This window comes from Chelonoidis abingdonii, chromosome 4 (assembly GCF_003597395.2).
Source record: "Chelonoidis abingdonii isolate Lonesome George chromosome 4, CheloAbing_2.0, whole genome shotgun sequence".
NCBI classification, from domain to species: domain Eukaryota; kingdom Metazoa; phylum Chordata; order Testudines; family Testudinidae; genus Chelonoidis; species Chelonoidis abingdonii.
The window spans coordinates 75,751,436-75,775,549 of NC_133772.1; the positions used below are offsets into that span (position 1 = coordinate 75,751,436).

The following is a 24,114-nucleotide window of genomic DNA, read 5'->3' on the forward strand; positions in this document are numbered from 1 at the left end:
ACAGATGTTTCCTCAGTTTCATAGTGTGCGGCCACCATTTCCAGTTCACAGCGCTGCTCTTCATCTTCTCCTTGGCCTCAAGGGTGTTTGCAAACATATGGCTCCAGTGACCGTTTACCTGAGACATCGAGGAATCTAGATCTTCCCATATCTTGACAGTTGGCTCATGAAGGGCAGATCTCCGGAACAAGTGCAGAGGAGCCTCAGTCTGGTGCACTCCACCTTCCATGGTCTGGGCCTGTTAATAGATGACAAAAAATCCCCCTTAAGGCCAGTGCAATGGATAGAGTTCATTGGCGCAGTCCTCAACTCCATGTGAGCCAGATCCTTCCTTCCAGAGGTGCATTTTCAGGCCATGTTGGACCTGATCTCCCATGTGAAGAACCACCCACTCACCACGGCTTGCATCTGCCTGCTGTTGTTGTGCCGCATGTACATACATGGTCAATCATGCTCGGCTCCGTCTCTGACCTCTGCATGTTATACCAATAAAAACTAGCAAGATCTTAAAGGGGACAAGACATTTGTCACATTTATTATAAATACCATAATAAAATAAAAGATAACAGCAAACAATGTTGTTTGGTTACTTATTCCTGTGATATATATAGGAAGAGTCATGCCGGCTTGGACGTCGCCCGGATTAACAAGGTCCGCGCCAGATGTTGAGGAACCAGGACAGTCTGACGATAAATGGGCTACTGGAACAAACCATTCATGGACGAGACAACAGAACCTGGAATTGATGGAATGCTACTACAACAGTAGACCTAATGAGAGGGGATATATGAAACGTATGAGGGGACTATGGATGGGCAAAAGACCTACATCCACACTTACTGAGAAACAGCTAGTTACCCAACGCTTCAACATAGTAAAGAGGAAGCTGCTCTCACAGCTTGAGATAGACCAACTCCACATTACATCCCAGACTCAAGAAGACACTGGAAGAACAAGTGGATGTGCAGCCCACACCTGAAGCTGAAACTTCACTGTCACCCCCTCCATTGCAGAGCACAGCAGCAGCTGATATGAGGCATAAGATCATGGAAAAACTAGCTACAGTCAATCCTCGAGACCGATTACCAAGGCTCAGTGGAGAAGTACCATCAGATAGTATGTTAGAAGATGCCAATAGAGCCCTCATGACAATCCCTACTACCACCATAACTCAAACCAATGAACTGGTATACGCTACAGCCTCTGTAATCCTGGAGATGCTTGGCTACACGATCAAGAAGAACAACAGTATGTACCCACCCTGGAAAATGAGGTTGGAGGATAAGATCAAGGCGACTCGGAGAGAAGTTAGTCAGCTGGTGGAACTACAGAAGGGTGTAGAGATTAAGGATAAGACTTCGGCTACTGAAAAAATACAAGGGCCTGACTCCATCTGAAGCCCTAGAGACTGCTAAACAAAGGCTCACAGCACTGGCTACCAGGCTAAGGAGATACACTAGAGAAGCAGAGGCCAAAAAGTAAATGCCCTGTTCTCCAAAGAACCATCCAAGGTGTACTCCCAACTGCAGTGCAACAACACAATAACAGCAGAGCCACCAGCAGCAGAAACTGAACAGTACTGGAAGAACATATGGGAGAAAGAGAAGACTCATAACACCAGTGCAAAGTGGCTGCAGGACCTGAGAACAGAGCACAGCAATCTCCCAGAACAGAAACCAGTCACCATCACAGTAGAAGACATCCAGCAGCGGGTCAAAACATGAAGAGCTGGACAGCACCTGGACCAGACATGATCCACACCTACTGGCTAAAGAAACTAACAGCAGTGCATGAACGCCTAGCAGCACAGATGAACCAGCTGCTAGCAGCAGGCTCCCACCCAAACTGGCTAACACAAGGAAGGACAGTGCTGATCATGAAAGACCCCTGCAAGGGACAGAACCGCCAACTACCGGCCAATAACCTGCCTCCCCACAACATGGAAAGTCCTATCAGGCATCATAGCTGCCAAGCTACAGGACCACATGGGCCAGTACATGAGCACAGCTCAGAAGGGCATGGGAACAACACCAGAGGCTCAAAACACCAGTTGCTCATAGATAGAGCAGTCGCCCAAGACTCAAGGTCTAGACAGACCAATCTGAGCACAGCCTGGATTGACTACAGGAAAGCCTATGACTCAATGCCGCACACGTGGATCTGTGAATGTCTGGCGCTATACAAAGTCAACAGGACACTAAGGACCTTCCTCAAGAACTCAATGGGACTATGGAAGACAACACTAGAAGTCAACTCAAGGCAGCTTGCACAAGTGGCCATCAAGTGCGGCATATACCAAGGTGATGCACTGTCCCCGCTGCTGCTGTTCTGCATAGGCTTAAACCCCCTCAGCCAGATAATCACAAGGACTGGATACGGGTACAGGTTCAGGAGTGGAACTACCATCAGCCACCTCCTCTACATGGATGACATCAAGCTGTATGCTAAGAATGAACGAGACATCGACTCGCTAATCCACCTGACGCGGATCTACAGTGAGGATATCGGGATGTCATTCGGACTGGAGAAGTGTGGCCGGATGGTAGTGAAGAGAGGGAAGGTAGTCAAGACTGATGGGGTGGAACTACCAGCGGGCCACATAGCAGACATACAGACCAGCTACAAGTACCTTGGCATCCCACAGTCACATGGAAACCACGATGAGGAAGCAAGGAAGACAGCAACATCCAAGTATCACCAAAGGATAAGACAGGTCCTGAAGAGCCAGCTCAGTGGGAAGAACAAGATCCACGCCATCAACGGATACGCCCTGCCGGTCATCAGATACCCTGCCGGTATAGTGAGCTGGCCAAAGGAGGACATGGAGGCTGCCGATGTGAAAAACCCGGAAGCTCCTCACAATGCACGGAGGTTTCCACCCCAAGTCCAACACCCAGAGACTGTATACCAGCCGGAAAGAAGCGGCGGGCGGGGCTTGGTGAGCGTCAAGCCACTGTCCTGGATGAAACCCGGAACATCCAGGAGTACATCAGTAAGATGGCCCCCAAAGATGAGCTGCTGAGAGAATGCCTGAGGCAGCAGCAGACATGGGAGGAAGACCAAGCAGAAGAAGTGCCATGGCAAGACAAGACCCTGCATGGGATGTACCATCGACAGATAGCTGAGGTGGCTGACATTGGGAAATCCTACCAGTGGCTGGAAAGGGCTGGACTAAAAGACAGCACTGAGGCACTGATCATAGCAGCACAGGAACAGGCACTGAGCACCAGATCCATTGAAGCAGGGGTCTACCACACTAGAGAGGACCCAAGGTGCAGACTGTGCAGAGAGGCCTCAGAGACAGTCCAACACATAGTGGCAGGATGTAAGATGCAGGCAGGAACAGCATACACTGAACGGCACAACCAAGTGGCTGGCATTGTGTACAGGAACATCTGCACAGCGTATGGGCTAGACCCTCCCAAGACCAGATGGGAGATTCCACAGAAGGTTGTGGAGAATAGCAGGGCTAAGATTCTGTGGGACTTCCAGATCCAGACGGACAGGCAGGTACTGGCCAATCAACCAGACATCGTGGTAATAGACAAGGAGCAGAAGACAGCGGTGGTGATAGATATAGCAGTGCCAAGTGACAGCAACATCAGGAAGAAGGAATATGAGAAGCTGGAGAAGTACCAGGGCCTGAAAGAGGAACTAGAGAGGATGTGGAAAGTGAAGGCCAAAGTGGTCCCAGTGGTGGTAGGAGCCCTCGGGGCTGTGACTCCTAAGCTGGGTGAGTGGCTCCAACAGATCCCAGGAACAACATCAGAGCTCTCTGTCCAGAAGAGTGCAGTGCTAGGAACAGCTAAGATACTGCGCAGAACCCCTCAAACTCCCAGGCCTCTGGTAGAGGACCCGAGGTTGAGGAAGACACATACCACCCATAGGGGTATATATCCATTCATTCACACAATCATTCATACAAGTTCTGTGTAGATATTATAGTTACCAGCCTAAAGTTGCTTGTGACAGAATACTGGCCAGGTACTCTGTACACAAGAGTGGAGCCGAGTCCGGGTCAGGTGCACCTGATGCTCCTGGAGGCTGGCAGCAGAACCATAGACTCAAAGTCCTCAGTCTTCAGAGTCCAGCTTTATAGGGATTTTTCCCTATGTTAGTTCATGGGAGTTGCTTCATTCTGCTGTTGTTAAATTAATCAGCAGGTGGCTGGCTCCATGTTGGCAGCAGAATGTTACCCAAAGTCTCTTATCTCACCCTTCTTTTTTACAGGCTTTTAGTTTGGATTCAAAGTCTATAGGTCTTGCTGTGTCACGCTGCCTTTGGGTTTGGATTGATCACCCGTCAATTGCAGGCGTGACTTTCAGCCTTGAACCTGGCTTTGATCTTCCTTCTGTTGTTCTTTTGTCCTTTTCTTTTTAGGGTGGATGCTTTTTACTTTGTTTCACTGTTGTCTAGGTCTTCAGCCGTTGGTAGTTGAACTTCACCTCATCAGGACAGGCTGGGGCTGGAGGTTGATTTTATCATCCATACATGCCTCATTCACACATCTAAACTAACTAATAAGATTACAGCAGGGTTTGCAAAAAATGAAGGTTGGAGGAAGCTTTTACAAAATGGAGTGAGCGTTTTAAAATGGGGTTTGAATTACAATATGGCAAACAGTGAACAGAAGTTACAAGGCAGGCAAGTGTAGTGAATGGTGAACAGAAGTTACATTAATAAAGTGAACAATTAAAAACAATTTCATTTATCAGTTCTACATGCAAGCATGGCTGGCGTCGATCTACATTCCCAAAAGACACGACATAGACCAGGTAGTCGGGCTGCTGGATCACATCCAGTCATCCCTGGATTGGTGGTTGGATCCTAGGTCGGTGCTGGAGGGAGTTCCTTTCACGTCCCTGTTGCTGACCCTGGTGTCTGATGCTTCAGACCTGGGCTGGGGAGCCCACCTGGGAGAGCTGAGCAACCAGGGCTGCTGATTGCATGACAATCTGGCCCTCATATCAATGTCAGGGAGCTCAGAGCGGGTCGTCTGGCCTCCCAGGCTTTTTTGCCCCACTTGAGGGGCAAGGTAGTGCAAGTCCTGATGATGTAATACATCACGGTGGTATTGTTCGACAGGCAGGGCAGAGCCAGGTCATTGGCCCTTTGCCAGGAAGCTCTCCGCCTTTGGGACTTTTGTGTGTGGCATGCCATTTATTTGGTAGCTGCGCACCTGCCCGGCACCAGGAATGTATTAGCAGACCGCCTCCGGAGGACCTTCCTGTCTTGCCACAAGTGGTCACTACATCTGGAGGTGGTGAATACAATCTTCCAGAGGTGGGGAACTCCCCAGGTGGACTTATTTACGTCCAGGCAGAACAGGAAATGGCACGTGTTCTCTTCGATCTGGGGGATGGTTGGGGGCTCCCTGTCAGATGTGTTTCTCTTGTAGTCAGGGGCCCTGATGTGTGCCTTCCTGGCAGTGCTGTTGATTCACAGAGTCCTCATGAAGATCAAACAGGACAGGGTGAAGATTATCTTGGTTGCCCCCATGTGGCCTCGCCAGCACTGGTTCGGCATGCTGCTGGATCTTTTAGTAGCTACCTCTTTGGCTGGATCTGCTGTCCCAGAACCACGGCAGTCTTCTGCACCTGAACCTGGCAGTGCTACACTTGACAGCACGGCTACTGCATGGCAAAAAGTGGATGAACAGGAATGCTTGGCCTAGGTTCAGCAGGTCTTGTTGGGTAGCACCACCAGAGCGACTTACTTGGCCAAGTGGAAAAGGTTCATGTGCTGGGCCTCGGAATGACGTATCTGGGCTGAGCAGGCCTCACTGCAGTAGATCCTGGATTATCTTCACCTCAAACTCCCAGGTTTGTCCCCATCTTTAATTTTTGTGTATATCTGTATTGCTACAGACATACTTGATGGGTATTTTGAAATAAATTACCAGTATAATTGAGACCGGCGTGATTTTGTAGTGTTATTTTGATAGGTAAAATTTGCAGAATTTCTGATTTTTATTTATTTATTTTTGGGCACAGAATTCCCCCCAGGAGTAGTCCTGGTTCTATATCACTAGTCCCAGAGATCCTGCAGCCTTTGGTTTCCTTGGAGTGATCTCCTTCCCTCCCTCACTGAATCTGACACTAACTCAAGTTTTTAAGAAAAGTTTGAATGTCTTTTAATGTTTCTATGATTTTAAACACTTTCTATGCAGCTGTGAATAAAAAATTGCAACTTTCATTTCAAATGTCATTTCTAGCTAGTTTAAAACATTTTCCCAGGAAAAGAATGGTAAATTTACAAAATCTTACCATGCTCCCAAATTTTTCTCTTTTAATATGGGAGACTTTTAGTAAAGGGGGGGCAGTCCCAGTAAAACAGAAGCTTTAGTGATTATTTCAGACTTACTCCAGACTGCTGTGCTGTTAGATGATGTGGTTCTGTTGGAGATCTCAGACTGGAAGAGAGAAAAGTTAATTCCAGGCCTCAGTGTGGAGACCTTCTGATTATGGGAGGGAAGTCTTTGTGTCTTGTACCAGATGGAGTGATAAATGACTGGAGGGAATTTGTGAGATACAGGAAGGACAGAAGGAGGCTTGTGTTCCCCAGAAATCTTTTAGAACAGCTCAAATTTCTACTGAGTGAAAAAGTCTACTTTACTACCCCTAGAAATGGGGCAACGTAAGACCTGCAATCAGGGAGCTGCGTAGTGAAAGGATGATGCCAGGTGTTGCCTTAAGTGCTGTCTGTTCCTGTGGTATTTGTGGTGGTGCATTTAAGGATTGTGTTTGTGCAAGCCATACTTTGCTAGGGCTCTGGCTATAATTTTTTTAACTTTCAAGTCTTTCACACTCATGTCATTTTTTTCTGTTAATAAATTGCTACTTATATCAGCCACTGTATGCAGCTGATCATTTACAACCTCCACTTGTCTACCATGTTGTACAGTGTGGTTGATTAGGAAGAGGAGACGGAGGGGGTAGCAAGGAATGGAGAGGCATGCATAATAGGGCTGCATTTCTCTCCAGCAAAAGCAAGATGTGGGATTATAGGCTAAAACTCACCCACACCTTTTTGTACTATCTTTAGTAACAATAATAGCTGTGCCCATCTCATCAAACTCAGGTGGTGTGTCCTCTAGTTCTTCTATGTGGGTGTCCTCCACCAGACTGTGCTCACCAGGGCCAGTTCATGGAAGTGATTCTGTGATTTGGAGCAGAGATTTTCTCTAGGCTGGTTGCTCACAGCTTTTGGGATGAGTTTCATGTCCAACATGCATATCTGCACTCATCCAACTCCACAGATGAGGCTAGCCTGACATGGAGATGTTTGCTGAAGATGTTACTCAGCAAATGTTAGTCTAGCTCATCAGGGTAGCACTGAACTTGGAATTGTTATCCTTGGCCCTGTGGTAGCTCATATTGAGCCCCTTGATCTTTTCTCTACAGTATTGTTTGGCTTGGCTGATTCCCACAATCAGCCAACAGTTTCCGAGCCATCTTATAATACTGTTGGGCAGCCCTCTGCTGGTCCTGGCTTTGTTATTGGCATACAGCCAGGTGACTTTGTTCTGATATGCTGAATAGTCTTCTTGGGCATTCTCACTGCTGTATCTAACCAGAGATGACTGAAGCAAGCAGTGTGGGTCCAAAGATACTGAGTAGAACCATATATAGGTAGGAGACAGCACAGATAGATTGCAGATAGGACACAGGATTGGTGCCAGGGAGACTTTTGGAAAAGACAACATCAATTGTTGTGGTTGATCATGGGCATGTGTCTTCACTGCAGATGCCTCAAGTTCGCTTGTCTTGCTTTTTGTTAACTTGTGTTTTGCCGTGTATCTCAGAGTGGTGACTACTGGGTGTGGCATGGTTATGGCACGACTGAAGAGTGTTCGTGTCTGAACAAAGTGCGTTAACAAGAAAACTTGTGATTTTGTTAAATCTCTACTGAAGACAGAGCCATATAGAATACAAGACTGTGTAAGGACCCATCCTACTGCAGTTTGATGATCTGGTGCTTCTGCCACTGCTTTGCTTATGCTGTATGCTCTTCAGATAATATATATATGTAGAATTGCATATATGCACGCACGCACACACACAATTACATTAAAATAATGTTAAGATAGCAAAGTCAAATACTCAAAAGTTAGGAAATGCCAGAATTAAGATTTCCTTTGTATCCTTAATTTGGCTCCCTTGTTGGTAGAAAATATATTATGTTAAAAAATAAAAATAAAAGGATATCTCCATTATTTTAATTTATCTCTTAGAACTGGAAGGGACCTTGAAAGGTCATCAGGTCCAGCCCCCTGCCTTCACTAGCAGGACCAAGTTCTGATTTTTGCCCCAGATCCCTAAGTGGCCCCCTCAAGGATTGAACTCACAGTCCTGGGTTTAGCAGCCCAATGCTCAGACCACTGAGCTATCCCTCCCCACCATGTTAGGCTATGTCTACGCTGTAAGGTCTCCTTTGTAGCTGCTCTATGCCGGTGGGAGAGAGCTCTCCCACCAGCATAATGAAACTACCACCAATGAGTGGTGGTAGCTTTGTCAGGATGAGTTGCTCTCATGCCGACATAGCACAGTCCACACCAGCACTTTTGTCAATGGAACTTTTATGTCGGTCAGGGGAATGGTTTTTTCCACACCTGACAAAAGTTTTGCTGACAAAAGTGCTAGTGTAGACAAAGCCTGAGTCTTCAATTACATGATCATATGCTACTTGTTCACAGGACCCCTGCCTCATTCATTGCATAAAATTGACAATGGTCACAGCATCTCAGTGTTTTGCTTGCTCTTCATTGTTCAATGTGTTGCTCTAGACCTTGTTTAATGCATGCTATTCATGGTGTTTTTGTCCAGAAATTCTTCCTCGGTGTGGCCCGTGAAGGGGTTAGTATATTGGGAAGCCATTCTAGTACCAATGGCTGTTCCCATGGTTTAGACAAAGTGTTTATCGTTGAATGTAAAATTGTTATGGGTGAGGGTGAAATGGATGTTTGGCAATGGTTTTGGGGTGGATAGTTGATTGTTGTCAATCTCCTGTAGATATTTAAGGCAGGCAGGGATGCTGTCATTGAGAGAGCTGTTGGTGTATAGGAGGGTGACATCCATACTGGCAAGGATGGGGTTCTGAGGAGGTTGTTAATGTGCAGAGTTTTTGGAGGAAGTCAGTTGTATCCTGGAGGAAGCTGGCCTGTGTAGTGAATGCTTTGAGGATGATTTCTGAGAGTCATGGTATTTCTTCAGTAAGAGTGGCCTGGGTTCCCTCGTTTGTGTATCTTAGGAAGTATCTAGAAGATCCCTGTGGGAAGGTTTATGGGGTCTCTCCTGGTTTTGTTTGGTGAAGGATTTGATGATATCCTTAAACTCCTGAGTGAATTTGGGGGGAGCGGGGGAGCGTCTTTGAGTTTTTTATAGTAGGCAGCATGGGAGAGCTGTTGGTAGGCCTTGTTAATGTCGTCGTTATGGTTGAGAACTATGAGGGACTCCCTTTTTCTACTGGTTTGATCATTATCTAGTGGTTGGATTTCAGGAACTGTATAGCTCTCCCCTTGGCAGTGGAGAGACTGTGATGAATGTGATGTTTAAGAACTTCACCATCAATTTTTTTTTTCCCCTGAGGCAATTGATGTAATGATCAAATGTGTGATTTTTGTTGCTATGGAACTCATTGCTGTAGTATTGGAGTGCTTCCCAAACATAGTGAATTTATTTTCACATCACCCTGTGAGATGAGTGGGAATTAGTCCAATCGTACAGGTGTGAAACTGAAGCAGAGAGATTATGGCTATAAATACCTACTAATTTTGGGTGCCTAACTTGAACAGCAAGGACCTTGTTTTACAGAGTACTTAACATGTTTTCCCAGAAAGCTCTGCTCTAGGAATTAGTTTGGGTAAGTTCTATGGCCTGGGTTATATACGTAGTCAGACTAGATCACAATGGTCCCTTCTGACCTTAAAATCTGTGAAACATTATAAAGCAATTTGTATTCAAAACACTGCTTCCACTGATTTCCGTTTCAGCTGTGAGTGCTCAGCATTTCTGCAGATCAGACCCTAGGGTATCAAGTTTGGTACCCAGAAAATGAGGAATACGGAATTAGTGTCCATCTGTGGAAAAGTTTGGTTTAAGTAACTTGCCTAGCATCATATAGGCATTCTGTAGCAAAGGCAAGGATAGAATCAGGTTCTCCAGGACAGCATTAGATTGCCATATTCGTAAGACTCTTCTTTCTCTTCATGTAATACTTTTCCTCATTCATGCTACATACCTTCCAACTTCTGTAACAAATGAAGCAGGGATCCTACAGACAATTCTTCTTAACTATACAACATAAATTTATCTCTGTAGGAGATCCATCCTGTGCAGTTAATGTGGAAAAAATAGTATGTGATCATGTAATTTAGACACTGTCATAGTGTGTATGCACAGGGGGTAGAAATAAGGTTGCATACGTAACCTCAGTTCTGGCATTTTCTAACTTCTGAGTGTTTGACTTGACTTAATGTTTTAAAGTTTCTTTCGTATGTGTAAACGCGATAGCTTTTTAAAAAAGCGAACTGAAAAAAAAATAATTCTGTTATGTGGCATCATATCAACACCCACATGGTTCATTAGCAGGGTTGGAACCTTTAGATCCACCACACACACACATCTGTAGTTGAACTAACAAAGTAACGTGGCATTAGTACCTTGTCATTCTCTGCATGGAGCAGCATTGGAGAGGAATGACATTGTTTGCTAGTGGGTTTCACAGATATTTGCTAACAACAGAAGAATGGTGAATCTCAGGAATCTTGGGTTCCATTCCAGGGAGGGAAGCGAGAGACCCTTCTGCCTGTTCTCCTCCCGCCCGCCCCCAAGCATGACTCTTTCTGCCCCATTCTCCTCCAACCTATCCCAGTCTTGGCTTCTCTCTACTCCAGCCTTGTTGCAGCCAGTACCATTCTTCTTCAAGTGCTTGCTCATGTCCATTCCATGTTAGGTGTGTGTGCAATTGCTGTTGGAAGCCTATGCAGGTCAGTGACCCCCACACCAGTTTAAGGTGTTTAGGGGAGTCTCACATTAATGACAGGTGTCACGTCTGCAAGAGCTTTAGGCCTCGCACTAAGAAAGAGCGGAACATCCCACTTAAAGTGCTCCTTATCGAGTCGGTCATTGCTCTGCGGGCTCGAAGCGTCGGTCTCCGATAGTGTGGTGTAGACCTACTGAGGCATGCTCAACCCGGTACCAGGAGTGTCACAGCCTCTCTCCTTCATTTCGAAACCGCTCCAGCGAAAGCCTCCATCGGGACTCTTGGTAGTGTTCACCAGCCGACCGACCTAAGTTGCAGTACCAGTGTCGATGCTCAACATTGTGGCATCGGTCACGCTGTTGCTCCCACTCCATGGATTGGCACCGGTCAGGAAGCATTCAGCATAGATCGCAGGGATACCATCGTGGATTCGCCAAACGCCAGAGCTGGTCACGGAGTGTTCTTCGAGATGTGTTGCTCATGTCCATTCCATGACCCACCCTCCTTCCCTACTGTCGGAGTTCTGGCAAGAAGGAACTGAGGGTGGCGGTGGGAGGGGAGTGGCATTCCTTATGCCATGGCATATGTGCGCCACTCCAGAGCGTGCTAAAGTCAGTCCCCTGTGGATATCACTGAAGGAAAATCTTTCAGCACCTGTGCATGTGGCAAGCGCACACACCTAACATGGAATGGACATGAGCAACATATCTCAAAGAACACCAGTTATGGAAACAGATAATTGTCTTTTCTCCTTGCATAGCCAGTCCTAGTGTCCACGCCTCATGCTTCTCATACCTCTCCCATTCTTCTTGCCTATCCAGTCTCCCTCTCCCCTGCCCAGCTTCTTAGCCAAGTCTTCTGCGCCACACTCAGTGTCTTTGCTCAACCAATCTGTTCTCCCTGTATCTGAATCTCCCTGGATTCGCTAAATCCATCTCCCTTCCCTTAACTCTTTTCTCTCTCACACTGGTCCTCGGTCTCCCATCTTTGTTTGATCTCAGTGTTCCCCTCCTCTCTCCACCTCATCTCATCTGTGTCTCAGTCCAGTCCCCTTGTCCAACCAGTCCTCATAATTCCCAGTCACAGTTTCTCTTTCAGTTTCAGTATGCTATTTGTCCCAAGTTAATCCTTTTCCTCCCTTCCCAGTCCAGCTCTTGTCCCTTCTATGCTTGAGTCAGATGGTATCCTCCTCCATACTGCTTGGGCACCAGTGGGAAAGGTCCAGAGGCGGATTAAAGTTTCCCTGGGCCTGAGCAAATTGGGGGGGGCGGGGGCAGGGGGAGAGATCCCTTCCTCCTACAGTCCCACCCCCATTCTGTCCTTTCCCTGGGACCCTGCTCCTGTTCCACCCAGGGGTCCCCCCCCCCCCAAAATCCCTGTGGCCCCAAGATCAGAGAAGCTCTGTCCCTACTCCATGGCCCTGGTGCTGCAGCGAAAAGTGAGAGTTCCTCCAGTCCTAGAGCTGCAGAAGGGACCTGGGTGCTGGGGCATCCCTCACCACCCCCACACTTCTGCAGCAGACCAGGGACAGGGCGCTATAGGGGTTTCCCCAGTCCTGCGGCTTCTGCCAGGGATGGAGTCAGGGAGGGGCAACGTGTGTGCTTTGCCCATCCCACCACTCCTGCCAGCGACAGGATTGGGGGGGCTCAAGGAACAGAAGCTGGGGCTCCCCCGAGTTGGCTGGGGCGCCTGGGCCCAATAGGCCCAGTGGCTAATTTGCCACTGGAAGGGTCACTGGGAGCACAGAAGACAGAATTCCTGCTTTCAGTTCTGGTACCTGGCCCAGAGCAGCTGGTAACAGCAGCCCTGAACGAGACCTTGCTGTCACTTTGTGGAGATGGCACATGTGCGAACTGGTCAGCTATGAGACACTGAAGGATGAGGATTGAATCTGCAGAGATTTTTAGCTGCTAAACTCAAGTCTCTACTGAGCATATGTGAATTTTCAGAGGCTTACCTTGGCTTAATTTGTTAAGTTTGGCAAAATTATGAGCAACTGATACTGCCTCTTAAAAAGGGCAGCGTCAGGCAACCTTAATAGGCAGTGCCACCAGCCCTGTCTATTGTGCAGTTGACTGGCCAGTGCTGTCTGCAGACCCTATTTAGTGTATCAATTGTTTTTCCACTTGTTGCAGACTAGTATAACTTAAGGCCAGCTATTGTAATAATTTAATATCTTCCCACCTTCTAAAGGGCAGTTAAGTCCTTTACTGGGTATTTGTGGTGTAACATGGTTCTCTGTCACTTGTGATTAACACAGGCAGGTTAATTTAAGTCTGCGTATAACAGAAATTGTGTTGCTTCATCTAGGTGGAACTCTTTTACATTCTCTACACCCTCCCTCAGGGAAAATCCTGCAAAAGCTCACACCTCTGCACACGAACATCATGATCGTTAAGTAAAATTAAAAGATGCCCAGATGTGCAGGGAAATTTGGAAAAATAAGTCAGGACTTGAGGAATATTACAACATTAGAGTATTAAAACATGATATTCCTGGTGCTATTGCTTAGAATGATAACTTAATTCTGTATTACTTGCAGTGCCTTAAATAATAAAAGGCTATGTTATATGTATTGTTCCCAAGCAGCACTGCTAGGAAATAGAGTTGGACAAATAATGGATTTTTGCATTTGCTGGGAATTCCAAAAAAAAACAAAAAAAAATTTATTTCAGGTCAAACTAAAAAAAAGGCATTTTTTTGAAATTTTATTGAAATTCAAAATGTTGAAAACCATTTCAGGCAGGTTGAAACAACTTACTCAATTTTATGTTTTGATTTCATGCATTTTAACAAAAGCAAAAGAGGACTGGAATCACAAAAATGGATGAGGAGGTGGAGACGGCTTTCTCCTGTATGACATTGAGACCAGTGGTTAGAAAACTCACTTGTGGAACTGGGAGATCCCAGTTCAGTCCTCCCCCCCGCTTGATGGAGAAAAGAGATTTAAACAGTTGAGTGCCCAAACCACTTGTTTCTGGGGGTATTCTGGTATGGGTCCCTCTCTCCCCTATTGTAGTTCTACATTTATAAATAATTAGTCCTTGGATCAGGGACTTGAATTTGGCCTCCCACAACCTAGATGAGTCTCTAATCACCAGGCTTATAGAGTCATTCTCACTCTTTTCCTTTCCCAGTGACTGTCCATTGTCATTCACAGTGGCAATTCATAGGCTTGTTTATAGCTGAAACACTACAGCAGCACAGCTGTAGAGTTGACGCTCCACAATGACAGCGTAGTTAATCCACCTCCAATGGAAGAATTCCGTCGACCTAGCATTGTCTACAAGTGAGGGTTTGTTCAGCTTAACTATGTTGTGCAGGGGTGTGGATTTTTCACATCCCCGAGTGATATAGCTGGGTTGACTCAGGGCTTGTCTACACTGGCAATTTACAACGCTGCAACTTTCTTGCTCAGGGGTGTGTGTGTGTGTGTGTGTGTGAAAACACCCCCACCCCCCCGAGCGCAGCAAGTTTCAGTACTGTAAAGTGTCAGTGTAAACAGTGCCCCAGTGCTGGGAACCACGCCTATTGTTGAGGTGGTTTTTTTTAGAGTACTGGGAAAGCTCTCACTGCGCTGCGACTACACAAGCCACGTTAAAGTGCTGCTGCTGCAATGCTTTAGTGTTGCTAGTGTAGACTAGCCCTTAACTTTTGAGTGTGTACCTGGCCATAGTCTTTCAAGAGTGGGAATGAAAATGACAGCACCCATTCCTCAAGGCTTTGGGCTGGTCTCTGCCAGGAGCTTACACTGGCATAGCTGCACCTCTTGTCGTATGAAAAATTCACTTCCCCCCCCCCCCCCCCCCCCGAGAAACATAGTTATGCTGTGCTAACTCCTGGGGTAGACAGTGCTATATTGAAGGAAAAATTCTTCCTGACCTATATACTGCTTCTCAGGGAAGTGGATTGCCTACCTCCTCTTGGCATAAGTAGTGTCTACACTGAAGCACTACAGGGCCACAGCTGCAGCACTGCAGCTATACCAATGTAGCCGTTTGTGTGACAAACCCTGACTCTTCATACTCACAATACCTTCTTTTATTCTGAGACATATCTACTCTAGAAAGAGTTTGCTTATATAGCTATGCCAGCAAACCCTCCTAGTAGAGATGGAGCTTCACTGGTATAGCTTAGTTCCTCCAATAAAATAAGCTGTATCAACAACAGAACCTTTTTATGGTAGTATAGCTGCATCAGTGTGACTTCCCCCCATTCCCAAACAAAATAGCTGTGCTGGCAAAACTATTACTGTTGTTGGAGAAAAACAGAGTTCTCACTCTCAAGTTGGGTGCAGCAAGTCAGATACTTTATTATCTCTAGCAATTGTGTGGAGCAGGAGAGCAGAACAGGTCTCTCACCAGGTAAACAATTACAGCAAACATTTATACCTTTTGTTATATACAATAATGGGTGACAGCTGCATTTTGTTTATACATATGTCCTCCTGATATCTTTTTTTTCCTAAACAATTTAGACTAGTCTACATTCCATACTTATCTAACACAAGGTCACAACAACTTCTCATACAGTTCTTTCCCACTTGCCTCACGCAATCCTCACTTCTACAAATCTCGTGTTATTAGGGTTGCAGTAGCCTGACTCTTGCTCACACAAGAGGACCGTTTGAATATGAAATCCCCTTCAAATCCCTGTCAGTTCTTCACCTACTTCCGCAGCATGAACCAGGTCACAGTCTCTGCACTAATTCAGTCTCTATGCCTTTGCCATCAGAATGGTCCAGTAGTACTCTGCATCCTGCTGATAATAGATGGAGGCTGGACTAATGGTAGTGCTTCCAACTTTGGAGTAGAACTTGGGACCCTGTTCCCAAGAAGAGCTTGGGAGAAGGTGTGGGAACAAAATACACTTAATGAGAGTAAACAGAAATTTTGCCCGGGAGAGTGGACTGAGTTGCTCTTGGAGCCACTGTCTCCTTCCTTTCAGGGGGTTGAGGAACAAAGGAACAGAGTGGCTCAAAAAACACTGCTCCTGAACTGCTTGCTCTTTTTGAGGGGGATGGGAGGGGAAGATGAAGAACTGGAGAGGAGCAGGAAAACAATGGCTCCGGTGTCATTTCTCTCAAGAAGAGGAATCAGAAAGGCACAGCAACTGTAGTTCCACCGTGCTGCCAAAAAAAAGGGGGACTTTTGGGGGCTTGGGAGAGGAGCAAAGAATATATTAACTGGAGTGTGGGGATGTCAGAATTGAGTTTTACTTGGGGAGGAATGGGATGCAATTTGGTTTATTAGTGGAGTGAAGCTATAACAATGTGCATTAAGTACATGTGGCCTTACACAGGGTGTGGCTCAAACCCTGGTTGGAAACACTGGAGCCAGCATATTCTTCTTTTTGAAAGATGTGATTTTTGTAGCACTTTTCTTTTTAGTGACTCTCAACCCTGGGCCAACTTAACAATCAAACTTGAATTCTGGAGGGCACTGCATCAAGCTTCTGTTGGTGCCAGATATAGGTTCTTGGTGAAGCAGGACCTGAAGGAGTGGGGAAACTGTTCTTGCTGTGTATGCCTCACCTTAAGTCCCACATCTTCTGTTTGTTATGTTGAAAGTCGCTGCTGTCACATGCAATCTTATTTTATGATTAATAAGCAATAGGAGCAAATGTGGCAAATAAAATAATGTAAATGTCCTTGGTACTAAAGAACAAGTGAAGAACTGTGTGTGTATCATGCGTCCTTGCACTATACTGAATCTAACATTTTATTCATGAAGTATTATGGATAATTAGCAAAATATGTGGGGAGACTTAAGTCCTTGCCTTGAGGAGCATGCAGTCTGCAGTCGCAACCCAGTTAAGGCGCTGATAGCATTGAAAGACAAACCAATAATGGTTTTTATGGAGGAATTTCAAGTTAAGAGCTTGCTAGTCCAGAGTGAAACTTTTTAAGGAAGAAGAGAAGACAAGTCATGAAGCTGTGGATAGGAGCAGAAAATGTAATGAGCCAGTTTTCCATTAAGCAATGGCTGCTCCTTCAAATACTTCACTAATTTATAATGTGGAAAATGGCCCACAAACATTCTTCCAGTCAGGTTAGTCCAGACGAGGGTCAAATTTTTGGGAGAATGGTATTGATGCAGTTTTTTTTCCTTTTTTTTTTTTTTTTTGTCTTGTTTAGCGTATTTGTTGGAGCAGTAATGAATTGTATGATACTACATAACGCAAGACTTAAATCAGAGCTTGCTTTAGCCCTTGAACTTAGGGGACAGGGTCATTTTACAGAACTGTCATGCATCTGGGAAAACACATTATTTTGGTTGGTTGGTTGTTTTTGGTTTGTTGCAAGCAAACTGTGTTCCCGTGAACCTGTTGCTCGGGGGTTTGGGGGAAATGGACACTTTAAACCAGCTCCCAGTTCAGTCCCACTAAGAGTAGCCCAGCTGCTTATGCATTAATGGTCATGAATAAAACTTCAGGAGAAGTGGTGTCTTCTATTTGAGTATGTTACTAGCACTTTTGCCTAATATTGCTTCAAAGGAAAAATCACTGCTGCCCAGCCATGATACTCTGCAACACCTGAGAGGCAGCTTGGGCAGATTTTAATTGAACTGAAAGATGAATAGGAAATTGGGTTAAGGCTCCCAATTCAGTTTAATGCAGTAAGCTTTATAGGAACAGTTACCTGAGACCCATCTAGTGACAGGGATGAACAGTGACAGCGCAAAGAATCCTGTGGTTCTCATGTGAATTTAAGGAAAACAACATCTGTCATCTAGCCAAATCCCAGATGGGTTGCAGGGGTAAATTAGGCAAGGCAGGTGAGTGGAAGCTGAACAAATGAGAAAAATATTTAAGAGTATGTCTTCACTAACAACGTGGTTGTGTAGTCACGGCACCAGTGCTGGGAGAGAGCTCTTCAAGCATTGTAAAAACACCCATCCTCATGAGGGTGGCAGCTACCAGTGCTGCGAGCGCAGCTCCTAGCGCTGGTGCACTGTGTACACTGCCACTTTACAGCACTGAAACTTGCATCACTCAGGGGTATATTTTTTCGTATCCATGAGCAAGAAGTTTTCAGTGCTGTAAAGTGGCAATGCAGACAAGGCCTAACTGTAATTAAGTAGGCTTCCTGGCAGGGAAGAGTTGAGGAAGAGGGAGATGCTGAATATGCATACTTAGCTGGATAGAGGAGGGGCTAACAGGTGATAGGCAAAGTAGTGAAAATGGATAGAGGAGCTGCTCTTTTGCTTTTTTTGAGAAAACAGTGGGTAGCAGAGTGACTGGAGTTTTGGAATCCCCTCTCAAAAGTGGCCATGATGTACCAAGATTTAGTTCCTCATGGCCCTATAGCAGGTGAGGGTCCCAGAAAGACTTATGAGGGTCCAATACAGAGGATTTAGTCATCGTTTGCCCGACTTGCCACTAGAGGGATCAGAAAATAGGATTCTTTTTTCTTTTGAACACTTTGCCTTTTGTTGAAATGTTCAGAATATGAAAAACAATTTTTTTCAGTTGCTGAAAACTAGAAAGCTTTTGAGGAAAACACACACACCTCAAAAATTTTCACTGAGTCAAAAATCCAATTTTCCATGGGGGAAAAATAGTTCATAAGAATTTGTCTGACTATACTTTCCACTGATAAATCTACCCTTCCTGGACTCCAGGGTGTGGGCAATGAGAGAGGATGGGATCACAGAGGAAATGAATATGTGAGTGGAAATTAGTTCTAAACGACCTTGTGCTGACTTGTGCCTTGTCCACCATGAGTCTGGATGTACTTTCATCAGTTCCGTACAGACCTCTGGCCATTTTAATTTCACTGTTTTAAATAAAACTAAATTGAGAGGTGTTTGATATTCACAATATAACTTTTACAATTGAAAGTGGGAGTTGAAAGTTCCCATTTAGGCCATAAAGGGTAATCTGGGTCTCCAAATGTGGATTATGGAGTTAGAAAAGGGAGTGTTGGCTTTCTAAAAGCTTTTTTAACAATGAAGAAGAACTGGAGTCCGGTACCATGTGAGGATGTAACCTGTGAGCTGCTTAATCGGAAGGGGTGCTCCAATAGCCTACTAATGACCACTTTGTTATGAGTTATTACTGTAAAGATAGCTAATATTTATTTTTTTCCCCTTTCCCCCTGTTATAGTGGTCACAGGAGCTACTGATGGAATTGGAAAAGCCTATGCAGAACAGGTAAGCCTTTTTATTCCTTTAGAATGATCAAAACTGCTATGGACTCTATCCGGACTCAGTGAAAGTAAAATAGTATAGTGCCATCCTGTCTCATGCAAATGCACACTAATTCTGTCAGAGATCAGTGTTATCTGAAATGCCTCCACTTGTATTTTATACTCAAATGCAGAATATGGAGTACAAATATCAGATACCTATATACTGTTACATGTACTCTTTCTTAGCTTTTGGGCTAAACAGAGAATCTGGACTGCAGTAGAACAAATAAAAGAATCTAAGATAGCTGATTAGGTAACAGATAATTTTGTTGTAGTTGTGCTATAGAGAAATAATTTAGTCTATTTGAGTTAAACATGAGTTTAAGAGCCTGAATTCTAATTCCCAAGTTCTGCCACTGACCTTGCTCTGTGGAGTTGGGAAAATTACATAACCCCTGCCTCAGTTTCCCTATCTATAAATGTAAATATTCATCTACTTCAGAGCAGAGTTGTTGAAGGTCCTTTGTAAGTCTCTTTGTGGTGGTGCAGTAAAGTACCATGCGCTCACTCTGGTACGCAGTTTTATTTTTCCTTCATCTCTAGCTATTTTAAATCATAATTTCTATATCTGACTTTCTCTTTTACCAGTCAATATATATTTTGACCCAAGTTTCATCTTTTCTTAAGGGTGATGCTGGCCAGTGATCTATTGCACAGTTGTGATTGAATTGCTCTGTATCTCTTTTGTTTCTTTCAGCTAGCAAAGCATGGAATGAATGTGGCTCTTATCAGCAGATCTCAAGAAAAACTAGAGGAGGTTGCCAGTGAAATAAGTATGTGAATAAACTCTTTTACATTTCAAAATTAACACATGAAAGCTAAAGTACAACTCCTTTGGCCTCTCCAATTCCACATGAAGGCAATTTTATAATAATTAATGGATAGTTTTAAAATATTCTATAAACCTTAATTTTACATTCTTAATAATCTTACATCACTTTCACATAACACTTAAAAAACTTCATGAATATGGTAAAAAGACAAGTGCCTAACTGATCAAATTTGTACAGTTCTCATTATCTCATTTCCAAGAGCAATTGGGGGTTAATTCTAGAATGAGATCTTCAAAACTGTGCTTTCTCCTGGAACTCAAAACAATCCTAAACATATCTCCTTATGCTAGTCACAAGTTGCATTCCCTCCCTCTGGTTTTTCAAATAAAGAAATATGTAAGTTAAGATTAGTGATAGTGGGACAAATTCATCTGTGGTGTAACTCTGCTGATGTCAAAGAAATTACACCAGGTAGAAGTAGTCACATAACTTTTAAAGTATTATTATAAGTGGAGCTGGTGGTGATGCTGTAGTTAAGATTGCAGAAGATCTTTCCATTACAAGACTGTTTTCAGTTGCTTATAACTTGGCCAAGCTAACTGTTTTTAGTCTGAAACTTTCCATGCCAAGTCTTATCTTTGGGCTGAATTGTTTTGGAAAGTTTGAGCAAAAAAAAATCAGCCATTTCTGAAAATAAGGTTGGGGGAAATGTTTTGCAAATGTTAAATTACTGCATATGTTTGTTGAGGAGCTCTAGCACTTACATCCACGCTTTGCAGCAGATACTTGAAATATGGGAAGGAGTTAACCTGGAGCCAGATAGGTGCCTTTTACTCTCCCTGTTAAAATTATATACAAATTTGGCTAAGTTAGAAGTCTGTTTGAAAATTGCCAACTGCATGTGTTCAGCAGAGGCTTTTTAGATGTTGACATCTAATTTCTCAAACATTCCATTTGCGCTGAGCATGTTCCACTCAGGACTGCAGAGACTGAGCAGGACTCTTCCTGCAATTGCTGCTCCTGGCACCAGATCAAGGAGACTGTCTTTCCAATTTTCTTAATGCTACCTGTATTGTTGGCCAGGCAATATGGAGGAGAAGGAAGAAGCAGACAGACCAGAGAAGGGATGTGTTAGGAGATGGGACAGAAAAATCAGTAACTGTTACTGCACACTCTGCTTCAGAAAGTGGAATAGAACCCAGGATTCCTCTTAGAATACATGTCACTGTAGATGCACATGTGCTTCTTGTGTGCGGGCTCAGAATCTTTTGTAGAGCAGTGCCCAGTGGGGCCACACATGCATCTTATGCTGCCTTATATGAGGAAATAAAGGATGAAGCAGAGTGGCACCAATCCTCCCTCTTACCATTTGGGTCAGTGAGACAGAACCTGGACTATATTCAATCCACTTCTGATATCCAAAACTTTCTCCAGTAAAGAAATGTCATCTTCGTTTCTCCCTTTTTATTAATTTGTTTGTAAAATTCCTGTTGGGCAGTCTCTCCGCACCGAAAAAAAAATAGTATCTGGGGCAGACACGAGGGGGGAGACACCTGTTGTACAATGGGGCAAGATGCTTTTACACCAGCCGCTAGCTATGGCAGATTCTAAACTTACTGGATTTAAACCCTGTCCTTCCTGCAATAGAATAATACTCATCATAGATGAACCCAGCGGATGCCTGTTCTGTCCCATGGAAATACACATCCTAGCTAAGTGTGCTGTTGCCTCTCCTTTTCGTCCCACAACTGAAAATCCTAAAACACAAGATTCAAATGAGACCATGGAGTAATCCGTGACCGTAGCATCAGATCCAGGAGTGCAGATATCCGCTGTACAGGAAGTGAAGAGATGATGTTTGGCAAGTGCTCTAATAACTGACACCACATCCCCATTTCCAGTAAGAAAGAGAAGGCAATGAAGGTGCCAAACCCATTGATGCCATTGTAAGCATCCCTGATACTAGCCAAATCTTGTCAGCACTGAAGGCCTGAGCACTGCCTAAGGAGCAGAGGTACTGGCTTCATCCTCTGGAGTGGAAAGGCACTTCTCCAACAAGCACAAATGAATGGTGTACTGCGCAATGTGTCCGTCCCATGCAGAGGATTCTACTGAGAGAGAAGACCTCAAAATTCTCAACATCAAGGATAGCACCAAGACAGTGGTAGTGACATCGAGGTTGTGGTAGACAGGTCCACCAGTACGGATACTGGCGCAGAGATCTGTGAAGGAGACCCTCATCGGAACAGTGGGGAATCCCCAAGGATGTGGCAGAAGTATTGAGAGAGAGACACTAGCTCCCCTCCCCACTGAAGGTACCCTTTTCCTTTCCAGATGAAGCAGTCACTGTGGCCCCAACCCCAGCCGTCAATGACTTCACAGTGCTCTAAGAGTTAGTATCAGGGATAGCTGAGACACTAGATGTTGAAACGCCAGTGATCCAAGAAGACACACCCAAGCTATTCAGCATCCTCAATACCCAGGGCATCCTGGACCCAGTGAGGGTTCTTTGGCGTTCCTTGGCTTCACTTTCGCTGACCTCCAAGTAAGTGGAAAAATAATACCAGTTTCCACTCAAGGGCTTTGAGCACTTTTGTCCATCCAACACCAGGGTTGTTTATCTCTACTGTCCAGAGGAAAACCAGATCCATAAAAGAAACTCCAAAAGACAAGGACCCCAAGAAGCTGGACCTGGTCAGCTGAAAGGCCTGTTCCTCAGCTTTTAGTTTTCTGATATGAGAGAGGGGGTAACCCTCCTCTTATTGTGACTTGTGCAGGACTGCATGGAAGAGCTGAGGGATTCCATCAAACAGGGCCAAATGGTACCCAACTCTGCTCGATGGCCATTGCAGTTACAATGTGCTGGGCATTTTGGCTTCAGACATCTGGTTTACCAAGGGAAGTCGAAGCCACAACTGAGGACTTGTCCTTCGAGGGTATGGACCTATTTAGCTCAAGAACAGAAAAGGCATTACATTGTCTAAAGATACCAAGGTGACACTCGGATCCCAGTTCATTTTCAGCACAGTACCATACTACAGTCTCTTCTAGTACCAGCCAGCACAGAGGACATGTTTTTTTCTCACAGTCAACTCAAGTTCGTTCTTAGACAAGTGACCTTGAGGGTTGTGGAGGTGCCCATCATCTTCCTCCTCCATCCATCCAGCAGATTTGATGATACTGTGAAGACCATTGCCAAGCTGACCCTTGGAAATTGTCACCCCTTTCCATTAGCCTTAGCCGACCATAACAGCTGACGAATGAGTGTTGGACATCATTGTTCATGACTACACCATCCAGTTCACTCCCCTTCTCCCTCTCCTTCCCTGTTCTCCATCCTTCTTTGGGGTCCCTTCTTGTGAGCCCCTTTTACTAACAGAAATGACCTTGTTACTTCATGTACAAGCTGTAAAAGAGTACAGGGAAAGAGGTTTTTACTCCTGCTATTTCCTTATTCTGAAGTAAAAAGGAGGTTGTTATCCTATCCTAGACCCAGAAGAAACTGAACAAATTTGTATCCCTCCCCAGATTTGGGATAGTAATGCTTGCCTCCGTCACTTCACTACAAACCCAGGACTGGTTTGTGGCTCTTGACTTATAGGATGTGTACTACCACATTGCCGTTCACTCAGCCCCACAGCAAGTCCTAAGATCCACAGTGGGGCTGAACCCTTATTAGTACATACTACTCACCTTTGTACTCTTCATTGGACTGAATCTTCATAAAATATCTAGACATAGTAGTAATGCTTCTAAAAAAAAGGGCATTCACATCTACCCATATCTCAATGATTTGTTAATCAGAGGCTGTCATAAACAGATAGCTAAGGGTTAATGTCTCTTTCACCTGCAAAGGGGTAACAAACAACATCTGACCAGAGGACCAATCAGGAAACAAGATGTTTTCAAATCTCAAGGGAGGGAAGTTTTTGGGTGTGGGTCCTTTGTTCTGTGTCTGTTGCTGTCTAGTCTCTGAGGTGATCACTCTATCTCCAGGCTTTCTAATTTTCTGTTTCCAAGTTGTGAGTACAAAGGTAGAAAGACAATAGGCTTATATTGTTTTTTGTATTTACATGTGTGTGGTTTGCTGGAATGTTTTAAATTGTATTTCTTTTTGGATAAGGCTGTTTATTCATTTTTTTCTTTTAAGCCAATAACCCTGTATA

At 44.7% G+C, this 24,114-nt stretch overlaps 1 protein-coding gene across 3 annotated transcripts in view; it reads left to right on the forward strand.

Moving 5' to 3' along the window:
* Positions 1-24,114, forward strand: part of HSD17B12 (hydroxysteroid 17-beta dehydrogenase 12) — a 192,258-nt gene that overhangs the window by 91,813 nt on the left and 76,331 nt on the right. For all 3 annotated transcript variants that reach the window (XM_075065267.1, XM_032790408.2, XM_032790407.2), the window contains 2 exons: positions 19,091-19,137; positions 19,873-19,948. In XM_075065267.1, coding sequence (XP_074921368.1) covers positions 19,091-19,137; positions 19,873-19,948 — 123 coding nt within the window. The remainder of the gene's footprint in view (positions 1-19,090; positions 19,138-19,872; positions 19,949-24,114) is intronic.